The following is an 18,461-nucleotide window of genomic DNA, read 5'->3' as shown; positions in this document are numbered from 1 at the left end:
GACCTGCGCAGCCGTGCTGCAGCAATGTGCGACATACAAAGTCTCCGTAGACCTATCTGGCGAAAAAGCGGAAACAAAATTATCCATTGAACTGATGGCACAACTTGGTTGGTGGGTTTAGGGTATGCACAACTGGTCATGCTTAGCAGGCACTCTGGACCTAAAGCCACCCATGCAAATTATTCGGAACAAATCAATTTAAAAAGGGAGAATTAAGACAGGAGAGACAATATTTGACGTGTCGCGTACAAGGCAATGGTGCCGTCAGCCATACCATAGCCACACCGTCAGCCATACCATGTCCACACCGTGAGCCATACCATAGACACACCGTCAGCCATACCATATCCACAACGTCAGACATACCATAGCCACACCGTCAGCCATACCATAGCCACACCGTCAGCCATACCATATCCACACCGTCAGCCATACCATATCCACACCGTCAACCATACCATAGCCACACCGTCAGCCATACCATATCCACACCGTCAGCCATACCATAGCCACACCGTCAGCCATACCATATCCACAACGTCAGTCAGAACCATAGCCACATCCGTCAGCCAGATCCATAGTCACACCGTCGGCCATATCCATATCCACACCGTCAGCCCATACCATATCCACAACGTCAAGCCAGAACCATAGCCACACCGTCAGCCATACCATAGCCGCACCGTCAGCCATACCATATCCACACCGTCAGCCATACCATAGCCAGCACCGTCAGCCATACCATATCCGCAACGTCAGCCAGAACCATAGCCACACCGTCAGCCAGAACCAGTAGTCACACCGTCGGCCAGAATCATAGCCACACCGTCAGCCATACCATACCCACGCCGCCAGCGAACCATAGCCACATCGTCAGCCAGAACCATACGCAACGCATCCTAAGTCGATCAGGCGGCCGATGTGTTTATGTATACGGGTACCCCGCTAGCCTGTATCTATGCACATTCACACGTGGCCTGATGTTCGGTTGAATACCCTTTGCTTGGGTGAGGGGTAGGTGGCAATTTTAGCCCCTGAGATCTCAAAAATTACGAGAGCTAGATACCCAAACTCACAGGGTGGGTTCGTCTGCATTTAAAATATATTCCATCAAAAATTGAGGCCATAGGCATGATTTCCGGGCCTCATGAGATAAAACAAGGTCAAAACCAAGATTGGCATCCAAAGTGACCCAGACAGCATCATTCAACCACCTGGAACCGAAACCAACGAGTTCGTTTGATTTTTAAGCTGAATAAGCGTTAAGGGCTATGCTAGGCGGCACGTTACTGAAAACAAAGGGTTAACTGGAATCATTTAAGATCAGTGACCCTACTCGGACTTTTAAGAAGTACATGGGGAATGTCTGTTATGGCCCTTGTTATCAAGAACTTCGAAAAATGCTGCAGAAAATACTCTATACAGCAAGATTTCCAGTAAAAAGATGGGCTGGTTTTGATATTGTTCTGACCTGCATACCCGACCCTGTGCTAATCAAATTTGCTATAATGCTAAGATCCATCGTTTTGTTCCACGGTAAGAGGCATCGTACAGCGCCGGCACCCATCGCCAGCACCACGCTGTTGCTTAGTCCTGGTGTTAGACAGGACACGTGCACGGCCTGCATTGTTGGCTCCTGGTTCGTGCTTTCCTCCATGGAAACAAGATTTTGGGGTCCCTGGCTCCGGCTGGTTATTTATAAACCCCATTCCTGGTTTCTGTCTCGTATTGGCTGCTTTACAAACACAAAACCTTGTTTCCTGGTTATAAATGGTCTCTTCACAAACACAGAACCCTGGTTCCTGGTTGTCAATAGTCCGTTCGCAAATACAAATATGGGTTTCTGGTTGAAATGAGCTCTTCACAAACATTAGAACCTGGCTCCCGGTTTTCGTTGCTTTCAACACAAACACCATATCCTGGCTTCTTAATTCCCACCAGTTCTTTAACAAACGCAGGTTAAAACATTATGGCCCGTTTATGGTTGCAATTGGTGCTTGGGCTCCAACAAATAAAGTGCTTAACAATATTGTATCAATATGTCAACTTTTATCCCTCTCAAGGTTTCCAGTGTAAATTTTATCTCGTCTGTCTTTTTGTTCTTCGTTTTTTCCGTTTCGAGGGAGAATGGAAGACCGTGCACATGCCATTTTGACGTGCCGGAATGCTCGGCACGGGCCGCTCCACCTTCTGACCTCATCTGACCATCAGTAGCCGCTGCCACTGGGCACGAGCCGTCCTAGCCAGAGGCTTATCGCGAGTACCTGTAGCGTCTCGAACACCAGCCCCATGACGGGCGGTCTGGGAGGCAGGCACTCTAACAGATTGAGCTACGGAGGGGGACATGGGCTCCGTTTCCATCGGGAGCGGCCAGGCAGGAGAGGCGTTATTTCGCCCGAGATGGTGAGGCCGTTGCCGAAGGCCCCGACCCGCGAGGGCAAAACAGACAATTGAAGAATGCTATTTGAAAATATTTACGACAGCCCTGTTGCAGTGATGCCCGGGGGGCAAACAGCTCAAAAGTAACGCGCGTAAAACCAATGGTAAAAGTAGGGAATTGCCTTTTATAGAAAATCTAGGAATAGAAGATATTTTGCTAAAGAAGCTGTTGCTGAAGAAGATCCCACATGGTACCTATGCGATTCAGCTTATCATGTGAAGCACAGATCAGGTGCGATAAGTGCAGAAGGAGGGCTTGGGAGCCCTGCACGGCTGCGAAAAGGTCAAGCGCAATCAACACGTAATTGTTATCCTCGATAAACCGGACAGAGCTACGGGTATAACGGTTAAAGCCTGTTTAGAGCTTATTTCAGCAATGGGCCAGTCCTGTGTTTCTTGACCCAGCGTCGGCCAGGCCAATATGTGTGCTTAAGGTAACCCTCGCGAAACGAGGAATGGAAGTCCGAGAGGGAATATGGATGGACTAAAACAAAACACATGCATCCTTCATGGCTAAGATGGATCGCTACCGCGAGGTGAGTAACTGATTTCACTCCGCAGTATCAAAACCAGCATATCAAATACAATTTTGTTTATTGTCCGACGTGAGTCAACGAAGAGATGGCGGTAGTCCTGCGGGTTTGATATAGGTTTGAGTGACTCTGAAAACATGCCAGATATGGATCACAAACCAAAGCGTCATTACGCAAGAATCAGCGAGTCGGCCGAGAGATGTCCGTTTCTTGTCTGGGTCAACTGAATGACATCCCACGTCATGGGAACAAGACCGCAGCCAGATGTTCATTGGAGCACCTGTAGTGTAACAGTCGTGTCACGCATGTAAAGTCTGCTATGCAAAGGTCCCAACACCGCTAGCTGACACACTGAACGATGCGGGGTGGCGGGGGAAAGACCAGTGCAAGGATCCTCGTCTAGGCTATCCCACTGTGCTCGATTTCTGATTGGGACAGTTTGTGAGCTCTGAGACCAAGCTAGGTCGTAGTGGTCACGCATGCTTTTTTCTAACCGTGACCCATGTGAAGGTAACCAGAAATGCCCACCCCCTTCCACACTACCCCAACGACGCCAAGAACCATGCACTTACACCAAGGAAACTGCAGAACAAGTCAATGCACTCACTGCTTAGAGTTGTGGGGAAGTGGGAACGCGTCCCTGGCTGTGAGTTGAGAGGTTAATGGCCCGGAAAACGTGACACCAGCTGTCGGTCACAAAGTCGACATGTATTTACCGACGGAGACGCTGGAGACGAGCTCTGTACTTCGAAACCAATAAGAGGAACAGGGAGGAACCACGGCTAGGCGACTGGCCGCAATGGAGGGAGGAGGCGGTCCTAGCAGAAGACTGAAAAGACCGGCGGGGGTCGTCACGTGACGGGAAGAGAAGAGAACAGGTCGAGACAGGACAGAGGGAGGCAGAATCGGAGAGAGGGGAGCCGGCTCGGCGGGTGCCCCTGACGCGGCGCGGCGCTTCCGCCGGCACTCAGTGCACGGCGGCGACGTCGATCATCTGCAGCCAACAACTCAAGACATACAATGCAAGTCGAAGAACAGGCCAACTGAACGGGAAAAGTCTGCTATACTCTGTCCGTATTCCTTCGCTTTATCCCAAACAGCGTATACTCTCCCCTCCCCCTCCTGTGGCGCAATCTGTCGATTGTGAACCTGGCGCGTAGCACGATGAAAATCGCCCATTACTGGACCGTTCAGGGGCAGGATGGGCGCGCGTTAGAGGGCGGGAGCGGGCAGGGCATTATGGAAATGAACGGTGATAGGAAACTGGTGTCGGACCTTGCTTTTTAATGAGAGTATAGCTGAGTCTGTGCCTACAGTTTACTTTGTTGAAAATAGGGAGCGTGGCTGAACGCGCTGCTGTAGGGTGCATTATGCCAAGTGTTTAAATATAGCAAGTGAAATGTTTCTTACGTGAGAAAAAAGAATGAAATAAAGGGGAGAGACTGAGAATGCAACCAGCTGGCGGTCTAATGGTTACGAGAGAACCAATTTATTTCGCAGAAGTTCAAATTATCTCTTGCGCGTTGTCATCTCAGCCCAAAATTCCGAAGATGAGGTGATGCAAACGACTTAAAAAACCAGATTGCCGTTGAAAATTTACCAATGCAAGCGATCATTTACATTTTATGCCCCCGGCCATTACTGGCCGTATTGGTAACATTCCAGGAAAAGCACTTGTGGAACAAAAGTGACGCCTCGCTATGGAAATGATACAAACGATTGGGTTTCATTACAGGGAACGGACAGTAGTACTCATTTTTGAGCCAAAATACCATGAAATTACAATGTTTAACTTCGCGAATTAGCAAGCTCTTGTGGGCACCAAAGTTGTAAAGGCACAACTAAACGCCGTTCAACAATGCGAATACATCGCGACAGAACAGAGCATGCCAGAGATATTCAACGGAGGAAAATTTGTCAGAAGAGGTTGCAAGTGCTTGTTAGTTCACGGAGCCTATTATAAAAATGTGAACATTATCCTGAAGCACAAAAGTGAATTTAACCCGCCCATGTGGAGAAGAAAGCATTGTGTCTCTGCCACGACACACTTCACAGCGCGTGATGATCAGTGACCACCGCACATGCATCTTACCTCGGTCTTGTAACGTTTTCCCCAGGCGAGGACGTTTTTCAATCCACAATGCTATCCTGACTACGACTGACTGACAGGAAGGACTTGGAGCGACTGATCTTAATCGGGAGAGGGGCATCCAGTCAAAAAGGCTCTCATCAGCAGCAAAGGTGCCCTTAAGACTTTATGGAAGGCTGCGACTCGGCGAAGTCGTCACAAGGTTCTCGCAAAAATGTTAACGAAATGTGCCGATTGTAGCACGGAAAGAACTCTCTCCCCTACACGAACCCCTCGAAACGTCATAATGCAGCCTCATTTTAGCAGAGAGGGCCACCTTCCCGTTACCTCTGCATGCTTGCTGCGCCGCATGTTTTGTGACTACGCCAAACCTCTGCTAACTGCTGCTGGAGCCCTGTGGTATGTATATACGTGTGCCGTGTGTACTTCATGTGTGTTATGGAGGAGACCGCGAACAATACCACCGGGGACAATATGCAGCCAGTCGGCAGCTCTTTGTGGTCAGCCCTCGTTAAATGCCTGTCTGTCCGCGCTGCTTTTTCCCAACGTTTGAATGGAGTCCGTTTATCGCAACGCATGTTAACTAATTCAGTACCATAACCATAAATCAAGACGCCGAAACAGCTCTCCTGACGTGGAGAGGCAGCATGCAGTGACCGTTGCAGTCTCGGATCGCGACTGCAGCGCCGTCCGTTTATAGACCAAAGCCCTCGGCGACTCGATCAAGATCTTCGTGAGCCGGTCCTCCGATGGCGGCTGCGGGGACCACGGCTGGACCCGGCCCATCTCGGTGCCCCTGCGATCTGGGCGGCTCAGGTCACGCAAGGTAGGCACCGACACGCCCACAGCACGCACATTACCTGCCATTGACTGCTCACCTGGCATTGATTGACGATCGGCGCCTGGAGGGCACGCATAAATAAATAATTGTGGAATGTGTGTATGCAGGGGTAAGTGCCGGCGATTTTGCCGTGTGTGATGCCCACGACTTGTCGAAAGTACGATAACGTATTCAAACAATAACGCATTGAGGAGGATGTCTTCAAGGGACAGAAATTGTGTTGTCTAGAACAGACTTTTTGCGGTAAACTTTGGTTTATCGGTATGCTTTTGCACCAGTTCAGGGATCAGCTCACACACTTGCTGTTTGGTTAGGTCCGCCATGTTGGGCCCGAACTCCATTACGTTCCTAGAATCTCCTTTTGTTTAACTTCGTACGTAATTGTGTCCATACACTACAACTTTGTAGAAAACGTAATATTCTGTCACAAAATACGTTGAAGCTTTGAAAGCTCAGAATTTATCCAGGTTTCAACAATCACCAGCTACCTTGATAGGCCCAAGCGGCAGGACCACCACGCGGCGCATGCTGCAGCATTGCTCGATATATGCGCGATAGCGGAGCAGCCGGGCTGCGAAACCTATAAGCTCTGCATTGTCAGAATGTCGTCTATCATTCATTTAGCAGTTTTTCTTTCTATGGCAGAACACAGTCAACCAAAGTCGAAATAACTCAAACCACACGTCGGTTGGCTATTGGAGCCCGCGTTCAAGTGGTGGCTCACATCATCCTTGTGAAACGACGACAGGCGTTTAATGACCTGCTGTGTGACAGCGCAGCCACAAGCGGCTTCGATTTATTTGCGATGAATGGCACGACTCTAAAACTGAACTGCCGTCATTCCTGAAGCGTTTGCCGATAAGGCTCTGATTAAAAGCCAGTCACGGAAAGGCCCCGGCGAACTTTACATCCGCTGTCCGTCCATTGTCTCTGTACACCTCTGCAGATTACAATGACATCTTGAGGAAGATCGCATAAAGATGTTTTGAGCAAGGCCGTGTACAGATATTAAGCAGTGAAGTATGAGGATGTTGAGATTGCCTCACTATTTTCAAAAGGGAATTGTCCTTGAGCAGACGGACATGACACGAGCCATTTGGTTTTGGAATGCCGGAACAATGCGGAGGCAGACGATTTCCAGATGCACTCGACGGGGCCGTGAATCCTATTTCGCGCCGTGTAAATCCTGCCTACGTTTCAACAGTCAACAATATGTTATGCGACTTGTTCTGCTTGACATTCGTGTAGTCGAAGCCATTCACGACCTTTGATAATTGATCACACAATCATGTGCTGACATGCAAGAGATCTTGTTGCATGAAACCATGTCTGTTCTCCATTACATCCCATTGCATATGATATTATCTCTGCGATTTTTATAGCGTTAATGAGAGCACAAGCAAATAATCAAACACCAGACTCCGCAGGCCACTTTGGTCGGCGAAAGGAGTGCCTCGATATGAGTTGCATTGTATTGGTGTAGCCAATCGATTATCGGTGTAGAATTGGATGTCGAGCCAACTGACTGGAAACGTCGTTCGAAATAGGGAGCGCATAAATTGCCAATATGTCGTGACAGGGTTCGCGTAAGTGGTTCCTGTCGGAGGCAGCAAAACCAGCGAAGCTGTTAGGTGCAAAATGAACGTTTTAAAGCACGCGTTCTGAAGTGAGGCGTAGCCATTGGTCGGCACTCAAAATTTCTGGGCAATTTTGCATGAACATCTATGTTCCGTCCAATGGCTAACTAAATTTCGTTATGTGCATGCTTACCTCGAGTTTAATTTCTTCGTCACAATGGCGCCAACCCTAGGCAACTATGTAATGATGAACATTTCTTTATAATTTCACGACCGATTTGAAGTATATCGACGATGTGTATAGAAATATTAGGATTACTGGTTTGGCACGCAGGGGCGAAAATTTAGTATTGTTGTTTTCCAATATTCGGCCAAACATATGTGCTCCACCGAATATTCAGTTCCTCAAATGAGTACCTCAAATCTCGGAGGATTCACATGTGTACTAAAATAGATGATTGTTGGAAGGACAGTCCTGCACCGAGTGATCCCGTGTTGCAGTCGTCACCAGTTTTGACAGTCATTTGTGGGGGCGCGGGAACGATTTCAAAGTATATATGTGTGTAGGGGGGGGGGGGCAAAACCATATCCATTGTCGATGCTGTGCGCGGCTTGGTGTGAAGTCAGATATAAACAACACCACTGGACCTATTCCCCTAAAATGAAATGTTTCACATTGGAAGACATTAAAGCAAGCATCAGATATGATGAAATAAGCTCCCATATAACTAATGATATGCTTTTAAGTGGAAAAGCTGCTTTGGGCAGCACAATTTCTCTGTTTGGTGGACATGCTTCTCAATACGTCATGGTTAGAGCACGTCATCGTACCTAGCACAGCACTGATTGAGAGCCAATTGACAGCCGCTATACCTGGAAATCGTGCTCACGAACGCCAGAGATGAACGTTTCGACAATTATACTTTTCCTGGGCTTGATCGCCACATCGCTAATGGAATGACAAGATTTAAATGGCGTTATTATGGCATCATGGGTGCCTGGGTGACTTTCAAAAAGGTTCCCCGAAATAGTCCGCGCATCTTCCCGTGTGTGCATGTCAGCAACTAAAGAGGTTTAGGTCTTAGAAGGGCAGGGCTGTGAAGCGTTAAGAATGATCTTCGAGATGAATAGTTCAGTTTAAAACCTCATACAAATATGGATCATTCCCTTAATATGTAATGTTTCGCATCACTTGTATATTGTTTTTTTGCGCAGACTATGATCACATTTAGCTATTTATTTGACATGACCTTAGAAATAGACATTATCAACATGCTGTAACTTCACGAAATTTCTGGATGTTTACAAATGGACCGTTGGGACTATTGTATTCGTCTAGTCTGTTGTCAGTGCGCAATGTTTCAGCCAGTTGCCAGTTTCAGCCAGTTTCAGCCAGCCAGTTTCAGCCAGCCAGTTTCAGCCGAAACAAATATAATGGTCGAGTTGTTCATATCTAGCGTTCGCGAGCGTGCTTACCAGATTATTGGCCGTCAATTGGCTCTCAATCAATGTTGTGCAAGATACAATGACGTAATCAAACAATGACGTATCGTGGAGCATATGTACTGAACAGATATATCGTGTGGTCTAGAGCAGCCTTTTTTTCTTAAAAGTATGCCGATAGATATAAGTGAGGTTGTTTTATCACATCTGGTGCTTGCTTCAGTATCTTCAAAGGTAAAACATTTCCTTTGAGGGAAGTGTTCCACATTTGAGCGTGGTTTTGTGCAGAAATCGCCATCTTAAAGATTATTCGATGCGGTTCACAGTCCTGCACTTCTTAAGACTCAAACACCTCTAGTTTCTGAGCCTAAGTCCCGCAAAAATGTACAGACTACTTTGGGGTGACTATCACAAGATCACCCGGGCATCCATGACGCCATAATAACGCCATTCAAATCCTGCCATTCCATTGGCCATGCGGCGATCAAGGCCCATAAAAATATGACTGTTGAGTTGTTCATATCTGGCATTCGGGGCACGATTTCCGGATATGGCTGTCGTCCATTGGCTCCCAATAAATGTTTTGCAATGTGCGATGGCACAGTCAAGCAATGCCGTATTTAGTGGTTTATTTACTAAACAGAGGAATTGTCTGTTCTAAAACAGTCTTTTCCATTTAAAAGTATAGGACTTTCGATAAGTGAGCTTATTTCATCATATCTGATGCTAACTCCGATGTCTTGAAATGTGGAAAGCTCCTTTAAAGCTATGCTTTAAAAGGTCTCCTTCCATTTCCGTTAAAACTCGGCTAAACACATGTATTAAACTCCTTAACGCGACGAGCAAAATAACTGACACCAGTATGCCATAATACGGTAACATTAGCTGGCCAACATCGTGAACATCGATCTGAATATAACTCCGGATCTGTTGCCAACATGATGAAAGCATGTCCAGCGGTCCCTTCTTGGCAGAATCCTGGATCGGCTGCCAGGTCAGTGGCAGGCGCAGCCACCCATACACCTATACATATGCGTGTATCCCACGCAGTGCTTGTGTTGTGCGTTTCGACAGAGAAAAATCCTCAAAATAAACATCACAGTGTGCATATTCGTGATCACTGGCGATGTGACGTTTTAACAAGGACCCACAACGCAACTAACTTTTGCCAAACTGCAGTGTTGTCTCGATCTCGCTTAATTCGGCGACATTCACATGAGGAGAAAAATGCAGCAATACAGAAAGAATAGAAGGTTGTATTGAGCTTTGTTAACATAAATCCAGCTGGTTTCCATTTTAAGGCCTTTTGAGAACAATTCATTCGGTTTTGAAGAGAGAGAAACTTTAACATTAATCCCGTTGGGGAGGGGGGGGAGGGGAGGGGGTCGCAATCCGTTTTTCCATTCAAGTCTAGGAATGTTACGCGATGCATGTTGGGTCATTTACTCTCCGCATACACCCTGAACGAAGTCATAATGTGCGTGTTAGGTCAGGTTGATTTAGGTTGATTTTAGATCAACATTTACAATGGTCAGCAGAATTCTGGTTGCTCGATCGAATGGACTTCCTTGTGTTTTGCTGCTCGCACAGGGCCCTAGTTAGGGGCATTCAGTATGTAATTATATAACTTAACCTCACCCGATCACTGGCGCCCCTATGGCAAGAGCATTGTCGAGCTTTCTGCAAGGTTTGTACTTGAATCAGACCGCTGTGGTGGGCAACTAGGCTCAACATCATATCTAATCTAGCCACTGAGTGTGGCAGAATCTTCAACACGGTGCCTGCGCATCTACAGTGCCTGCTACGCACATCTACGCCCATCTACGGTGCCTGCTCGAGTGATGGTCGCTTGGCACGGCAAATACGGACGCTTACACCAGCACGATTTTGCAGTGTACAGCTTGCGAAACTGTCTTTTCCCTGTCGCTGACACTCAGGATTTCCGAGGCATGAGCTCAGACTCGTCATGTGTTTGTGTAATTCCCGAGACGCTGAACACGTGCGCCGTTTTTGTGGCATGAATAAAACACTTTGCATGCTTCGTTTCTCCCCTGGCAAGGCAAATATCCATAAAACCCCATCTTATTCACCTGTCGTGAGCACAAAGGGGCACTTCGACCGATACCCAATATACGGACACCCCGGGAACCCCGCCTCCTTAAGGGGGCGAGGGGAGAGGCGGGGGGGGGGGGGGGGGGGCACGTGGCTACGTCTTCGAGCTGTGCCCCGTAAATCGATAAACAATCCTTACGTGTGCACTTGCACACGATTGAGACATCTTAAGGAACTCTTGTATGACAGTGCTGTCGAAGCAAGGATGTAGGCGGTAACAGAAAATCTTCACTTTGCTGTCAGGCGGTGCTGACATAGTGCCATTGCCGCATCTGCCACGTCTAAGGTCTCCACAGATTGGAATGTCAGGATTCAGTCCAATCTAGTCGGTTATGTGTATTTGGGGTCGCATCGCGGCAGGACCCCCCGCCCCCCCCCACACACATACACAACGACGAACTGCCGCACGCAACGCCGACAAAGAGACTCCCTCTACGCGCCCCGAGCAGCACCTCTTATGCTCTTTCCAAGCCCAACCGCAACACGATCGGCGCGCGACTCGCCGGCGCCACCGTGTCCCACCCCACCGCCGCGTCCACGGACTAACGCACCGCCCCTGAGCCGCGATCGTTTCCCTACGTTAGCACTGTCCTGGGGCATGATCTATTGCCACACATTGTCCACCGCTACATTAAGTCTAGACCAAATCTTTCTTCAATCTGCCTGTTCAAAAATTACTGAATAATGTCCAGTTCTGTCAGTAAGACATTGCATGCACTTAGCTCAATATTTTCCATATTGACCCGTACTTACATTTTGATTTGAATCGGCAAAAATTCGCAGATAAGTGATAAAGGGCACAATCAATATCTTGTGTTTGTTATATTCCATTCACAGAATTTATGTGCTTTTAAAGATATGTTTCTGATGTCAGACATTTGCCTAGACATGCATTGAAATGGATGACTCTGGATTTGAGCGTGCCCATGACACATTCAGCTGTATCGATTTGTGTAAATTGTCTGATAGTGGGAAACGAAATATGTTGGGAACCTGAAAACCTAACGCTCCCCACATATGTGTTTTCAGCGTTTTTATTTCGATATTTTTGCATTTGTAGTCAAGCAGTTATTTTTCAGTAGCATGGTAAAAGGGGTTAAGTTAGCTGTTGTTGGAGTTGTTGTTTCTTATTGCAATCAGTTGAGGTGGGGGCAGATGGGTGGCTTAACCTTTAAGCAGGAAGTGGGCCAAATTTAGATTTGAGAATGCGCCCGCTTTGGGTTGGTTTTGGGGTAAGTTTAGCAACTGTCATCTGCCTGACCCTCAAACTCAACGAAACTGCACCCCTGCATGATAGCCAGGGCTATGCAAATATGTCAAAAACGCAAGCATTGTCTTGTTTGAGCAAAAATATTGCGGGCCTGAACCAGCAACGAGGCTTGGAGGGGAAGGCGGGGTAAATCAACGTTGGGATTTGAGGTAGGATAGCGCCCACACAATAATTGACGCTCTCGTAATGCCATGCTCCTGCTTACTCCTCACGGCAAAACGCGTTCTACCGTGGCTCCGAAAGAAATTTATGAACAGGCTTTGTAATTGTCTCTCAGGATTTTGTTTGAGTCGTAGCAGCTTAGGCTGCACTGCAAAAAAGTTAGAATTAGCTCAGAACAGGTAGATGCTCATGAGACGTTTCTAATAAGTAAGCTTCGCTCACCATTATTTGGCCGCAGAAGGTGAGCAGCCACTTTGCAGGTAGATGTTCACGTGATTGCTCTAAAGCCAATCGTTAACAACGGATTAAGACCCATAGGCAAGGAGACAATAGTTGTTAATTTTGTAAAAGTGCACTTGGCGCATCCTGTCCTCAATCTATGTAAACTTCTAAGCTGTTATGAAGAAAAATCGATTCCCAGCCGCGGGCCCTAACGCGTCAGCGCTGATCAAGTCTTGAATGATTTGTAAGCTTCGCTCATTACAGAAGCAAGCCTGACGGGCTGCGTGGCACGTTCGCAGGCGGAAGATAAAACGGAAGACATGAAAGCTAATAACACGTATTAACCCCTGCATAATGCAAGTGGAATTACTTTTTGTTTCCATATTTTTTGTGTCCCGTGTCGAATCAATGCTGTTTGGTGACAACCACTGAATATGATATTTACAAGGCATCATTCTTAGAATTCTATTGTCAAACATGCGAAGCAAGGAAAATCGGGAAATACATACCGCAGTAGGCAGTACCCATTGTTAGAATTCTGCACCTGCGTGCTCTTTAGTTACAGCCACCGAAGATTATATTTACAAGACATCATTGTTAGCAAGCCATCAATAATCGCCACAGTTTTACATCTCGTAACGTTTTCCGACCTTAGCCGACCTCGGCTTGCTCATGCCAGGCACGGGACGCTTAACGAATTGTCGATTGGAAACATCCGTGAAATTGGTGTGAGAAGCAGTTTTCGTTTTAAAACCTGCAAGCCGCAGCGATACATGATCCTAACTTCTCGAATAAATTGCTGGATGCGCCAGATGCGCCGCCAGCGTTTAGCAGCGCCCATTCACGCGCTGGTGCAGAGATGATCGCACTCGTCCCCTTTCAAGGGTCGCTTTCGGCCTCTCCAAGTACCATGCAGTCATAACGACGTGTAACATTTCCTTTCTTAGCCAAGTAGCGCGTGGCCAGCTTTGGTCCCAGCACTTGTTCGCCACTAAAATTATCTATCTAACCGCCAATAGCCCACGCAACCAGTTTCTAGGTAGCTGCTGGTGATTTGGTGATTTTTGGCGCACCAGTAACCACTTACTGGTTGGGAACCGATACACTAAATCGCATGCCTTGCATGCAACGCAGTTAAATAATCTGGCATGCTCCCAAATGCTACCAGATGGTAAAAGGGCGGCATGAATAGGAACTAGGGGGCAAGCACCCAATGCAAGAACAGTACCTCCCTGTTTCCTACGGCAGGGCTGCTGCTCGTCGTTCCGCCACCAGTCCGAGAGGTACTGCGAGGAGACGTCCCTACACGGCATCAAGTACGCCTGCCGCGAGGACGGCATCAAGAAGTGAGTGACCGGCCACGTCTGTTACAGCCGGTTTCCGGGGCGGGGGGGGGGGGGATTCACAAAATGGCTCCAGCAGCACGGACCTCCTGCCAAATTTGTCATACGCATGAACGTGCCCGCAAAGAAATGTTGTCACCGTAATTGTGGTCGTCGACACGTGACAGTAATAGATCGAGAGCACGTGGTGTTTTTTTTTACGCCACACGACAAACATAGTGTACTGGCTTCAACTACGGTTTCAGTAAAAATTAAGTTTTGACCCCCCCCCATTGCGAAATCCTACACACGCCCCTGTGTCTCCTTTACAGCTGCGGCGCGGTGCGTACAATATATATATATATATATATATATATATATATATATATATATATATGTGTGTGTGTGTGTGTGTGTGTGTGTGTGTGTGTGTATGACACAGCATATTACGTGACATGGAAACATGGCTACCACATCGTACTTGAGCTGACGTGCTCCTTTGCAGATGCTACTGGGTAATCATTTTACTAGGCATGATGGCTGCGGCCGCCTACTGCATTCACGGAGTGGTGCATAACTACATCACCACCCCGACTCTTGTAAGCATTGAATCAACGGACTATCCCATACACAAGATCCTCTTCCCGGCACTCACCATCTGCAACCTCAACAAAGTGAACAACAAGAACGTCCCACCGAAGCAAGTGGACGTGTTCGGACGGTGAGCCTGCGCACGTGCAATACGTGCGTTTCTTAGGGCAGTTTTAGCTAGCTGGAAGATATCGCTCGTCGCCAAACCATGCGTGACAAAAAGGTCCCAGTGCTGTACAGCTATGGCAGAGGTTAACTTGCGATCATTATGCTTTCGATATGGGACCCTGAAAAATCAACTGCCGCGAACTTTTCCCGGGAATATATTTGCGCAGCTAGGAGAGCCAAATCTATTTTGTTGCTACTTGTGCGGCTTTAAGCGTTCCTCAGAATTCTAGATGGCGACCGCCGTCATCTTGAAGGATGATCTAGCTCCAAAATATTGTTTCGGCGACTTGGAGGGTCATACGACACCGTGTTTTACGGGAATTTCGATGACAGCGAACCCATTGCCGGGGTTTTTCATGCATGAGGTAAAAGTCGAGGCAAAGCAAAGGTCGAATATCTTGATCTTGACCTTGATCATGGATCATGAAACTCACCTTTGTTAATAGTTATATGCATGCCGTTTTGTTACCTTCTCGTACTCATCGCAAAGCTACAACTTGCAACAGGTGCATGTGTTATACCATACGAGCATAACGATACGAAATTTACTCCGTACGGAATGTATGTACTATGAGAGACGCGAGATGACCTGCGCGATGACCCCACAATCAATAATGCGATACTTCATGCCTTCTGCTGAAAGAGGGAAGTGCCTCTCCAGTTCATGTAGCTCCAAGGAATCATTGCGGTATTCAGGTCTGTGTCCATTCAGAAAATCGATGTTGCAAAGACAAAGGCTATGAGTGGTTTACAACTCTCCCGAGAAGCGACACCGAAGCTCATACCCATGTTGGTGTAGCTTTACAGCGAAGAGCAATGTATAGCTACAGTAACAACGAAGACAATTACATATAAAGAAGGCACAAATATTTGGTATTTGGTTTGGCTGGTTCATTTCAGTGCTCTCAAAAAGTTGCTGCAGTGGCTTTGATCTGATCTACAGCGGCTTGGATCTGAAGCAAGGTTGTCTGCTATCTGCTGTTGTCTCGCTGCTGCATAGGGACGTGCCACTAATCAAATAAACCCGTATGTTTTTCGCGACGAGTTTCTCTAAAATGCGTGCTGCTGTCAGCCATTGCAGCTGCACCCGGCCGAGGCACATTTGGACCTCATGACATGCCATCGCGACGCGCTCCCAGACCGCTGCTGGATCTGACTTCAGGACGGTGTACACCAACGAGAGCGAGTGGCTGCAGCGGGTCCAGAGCGTGCTGTCGATGGTGTACGCCGAGGAGCCGTGCCCCGACGGAGACTGCGCTGGGGTGACTGTGGACACCACGCAGCAGCTCTCCACCGAGGAAGTCAAGAAGATCATGCGACTGGTGAGGATGTGGCCGACTGCGCTGTCGGGGATGTCGCACCGGAACAGATGGCGGCTGTACAGCGCTTCGGGCAATCGAAAATGGCTTCGCCATTGCGCATGAGTGATAAGGAGTATCTGACTCAGCTTTCACTTTTGGCAGACATCGCCGTCTTGTGAAGAGATGATCTTCACATGCTCATGGAGGGGCAATAAGGTTCCCTGCTCAAGCATTTTCAAAACGCATCACACGGACTTTGGATACTGTTGCCTTTTCAACTCAAACTACGAAGACTCAAAGTGAGTGAATTGGTCGTTTCGTGAGTACTTTCTGATTTTGACTGGAAGTGGACACCAATGTGAGCACAATTGTTGGATGCGTACGTGTTGGAAGCGTGGCATCCGCTTTCCAAAGTTGATCGTGAACAGAGTTCTATGTGTCTCTCCAGTGAACACTTGCTATTTTTCATACTATTTTGCATGAGATCATGCCTCTGACGTTCATCTAAGTACTTCGTAACAAAAAATCCAGCTTTAAGCCGCTCTCAGCAATGTAAAAGTCTCAACGCAAAGCCCTCTTTTATTTGAGGCAGCTGTTGATGTTTTCATTCTGTGTGTGTAATCAACATCCTCCCACACCACGTTAAGCTCGGTACTCACACACAAAGTTAAGCTCGATGCCCTGCTTTCTACGGGCATCTTTTTAAATTATCGGAACGCAAGCTAGACCCTTTATGTCTCTGCACAGCTATGCGGTTCGCCTGTTGCTCTGCCCATTGCGCTTCTGTTCATTAAAGTCCCTTCGAATTTAAGGTAAGATGAAAGGTGCTCGATCACAGCATGAGCTCTCTGTCGATTCTAAAAATATTCATTTCCAGAACCTCTGAGAAGCTGTACACCGGCCCTGGCGACAAGAACGGCCTGACTGTCATGCTCGATGCCAAACGATATGAGTACTATCAATCCCAGTTCTTATCCGTTGGATTCAAGGTAAGTGTTGCTGTTTTTCGTAGAAACTGATTGCGAACGGCGAGTACCCTGAATACCTCAGCTTAATTTATCCAATGATGATTCTTGTTTTCTTGCTATTTTGTTGTTGACCTGAATCTTTGCCGATGCTGGTAGCGGAGAAAATATTTGGTATGGCCCTCGAAAACACGCCTGTCTCAATGCTACCATCATGTCTGCTGTAGCAGAGCTCAGCCAGGTAACAAGGGTGTGTGAGTGGACAGTTCTTTATTTCGCCTTAGGTGTTCTCCGCACGCATCGAAACCAATGTTGGTAACCAAAGGATATATCTTCGACCCTGACTCTAAAATCCAGCTTGATTTTGTCTGTCGTATTGCCATTTGGTTCATTACCGTGCAGCAAATCGGGAACATCGTCACCCTCAGGACGCGCTATCGGCTAAAAAGGAAGTTTTCGAGATTCATGGCGATAACTTTAACATCTACAATGATGTCTGTATTTCCTAATGAATTTGGTTATCTATCTGGTACCAGCGCTGCATAACAATGAAACGTCTTCAAATTCGAGTCGCACACAACTTCCGGACGCATAATGTATTAAAGTAACAAGAAGAACATGTTCTTCAGTAATGCTAGTGACGTACCCAAAGAAGATGGCCTCAGTTGCGTGATCATTTTTAAAAGGATATATATATATATACATATATATACATATATACATATATATATATATATATATATATATAAACGTACATGAAAATTTTTCTTTGGAATCTGCAATGCCGAAGCATATTCTGATAAGCCTTTCTCCTGAAGGAAGAAGACGCCAAAGAAATCATTATCGTTTGAAAATCTTGAAAATGACATGAATTACTGATAGGAAACCACTGGAACCGCTACCCCAAGAACACCTGCTTTGGAATGGATGTTTGCCTCCCAAAATATAGCCAGGTCTGAATGAAGTTGCTATCACGATATTGACCTAGGCTGAGCTTTACCCCCGCGATCTTTTCAGTCGCTTAAAATTCCCGCTCAAGTATTTTGATCATATATGTTTGTGTATCTACGACTTTCATAATTCTACAGACCAAACAGCATTGGCGTGCCATTTCAATTGCGCACATCCAGCCTTTTCCCTTTTGAGAACAAATGAACGTGTGGCGCCTGTAAATCTCCATAGAGTAATCTTCGAAACATACGTTGATCCTTCCTCGACCATCATCGATGCCACAAGGCTCTGAAAAAAGTGATTGATCTCATCATAAATGTTTAATTGAACGCTTCGCCAAGCATATTTGCCCGGGGCATACGGCTCTTGCCACACGGCTCGGCATGCCACCAGAGCTGGCGAGGGAAGCACCCTTCTGCAGACACGCCGGTGGCCGTATTCACGCGCTACCGGGTTGGCTGGGTGTGGCCATGAC

At 47.2% G+C, this 18,461-nt stretch overlaps 1 protein-coding gene across 1 annotated transcript in view; it reads left to right on the top strand.

Moving 5' to 3' along the window:
• Window positions 1-18,461, top strand: part of LOC119101086 (sodium channel protein Nach) — a 76,918-nt gene that overhangs the window by 656 nt on the left and 57,801 nt on the right. The window contains exons 2-7 of the mRNA XM_037224345.1: window positions 5,762-5,887; window positions 13,937-14,034; window positions 14,516-14,731; window positions 15,932-16,091; window positions 16,233-16,369; window positions 16,948-17,059. Of these exons, the coding sequence (XP_037080240.1) occupies window positions 5,762-5,887; window positions 13,937-14,034; window positions 14,516-14,731; window positions 15,932-16,091; window positions 16,233-16,369; window positions 16,948-17,059 (849 nt within the window). The remainder of the gene's footprint in view (window positions 1-5,761; window positions 5,888-13,936; window positions 14,035-14,515; window positions 14,732-15,931; window positions 16,092-16,232; window positions 16,370-16,947; window positions 17,060-18,461) is intronic.

The sequence above is a fragment of the Pollicipes pollicipes genome, unplaced genomic scaffold (genome assembly GCF_011947565.3).
Source record: "Pollicipes pollicipes isolate AB1234 unplaced genomic scaffold, Ppol_2.1 Scaffold_4881;HRSCAF=5763_pilon_pilon_pilon, whole genome shotgun sequence".
Classification (NCBI taxonomy): Eukaryota; Metazoa; Arthropoda; class Thecostraca; order Pollicipedomorpha; family Pollicipedidae; genus Pollicipes; species Pollicipes pollicipes.
Note: the sequence above shows the minus strand (reverse complement) of the source record. Positions and strands in the feature narration are given on the sequence as shown.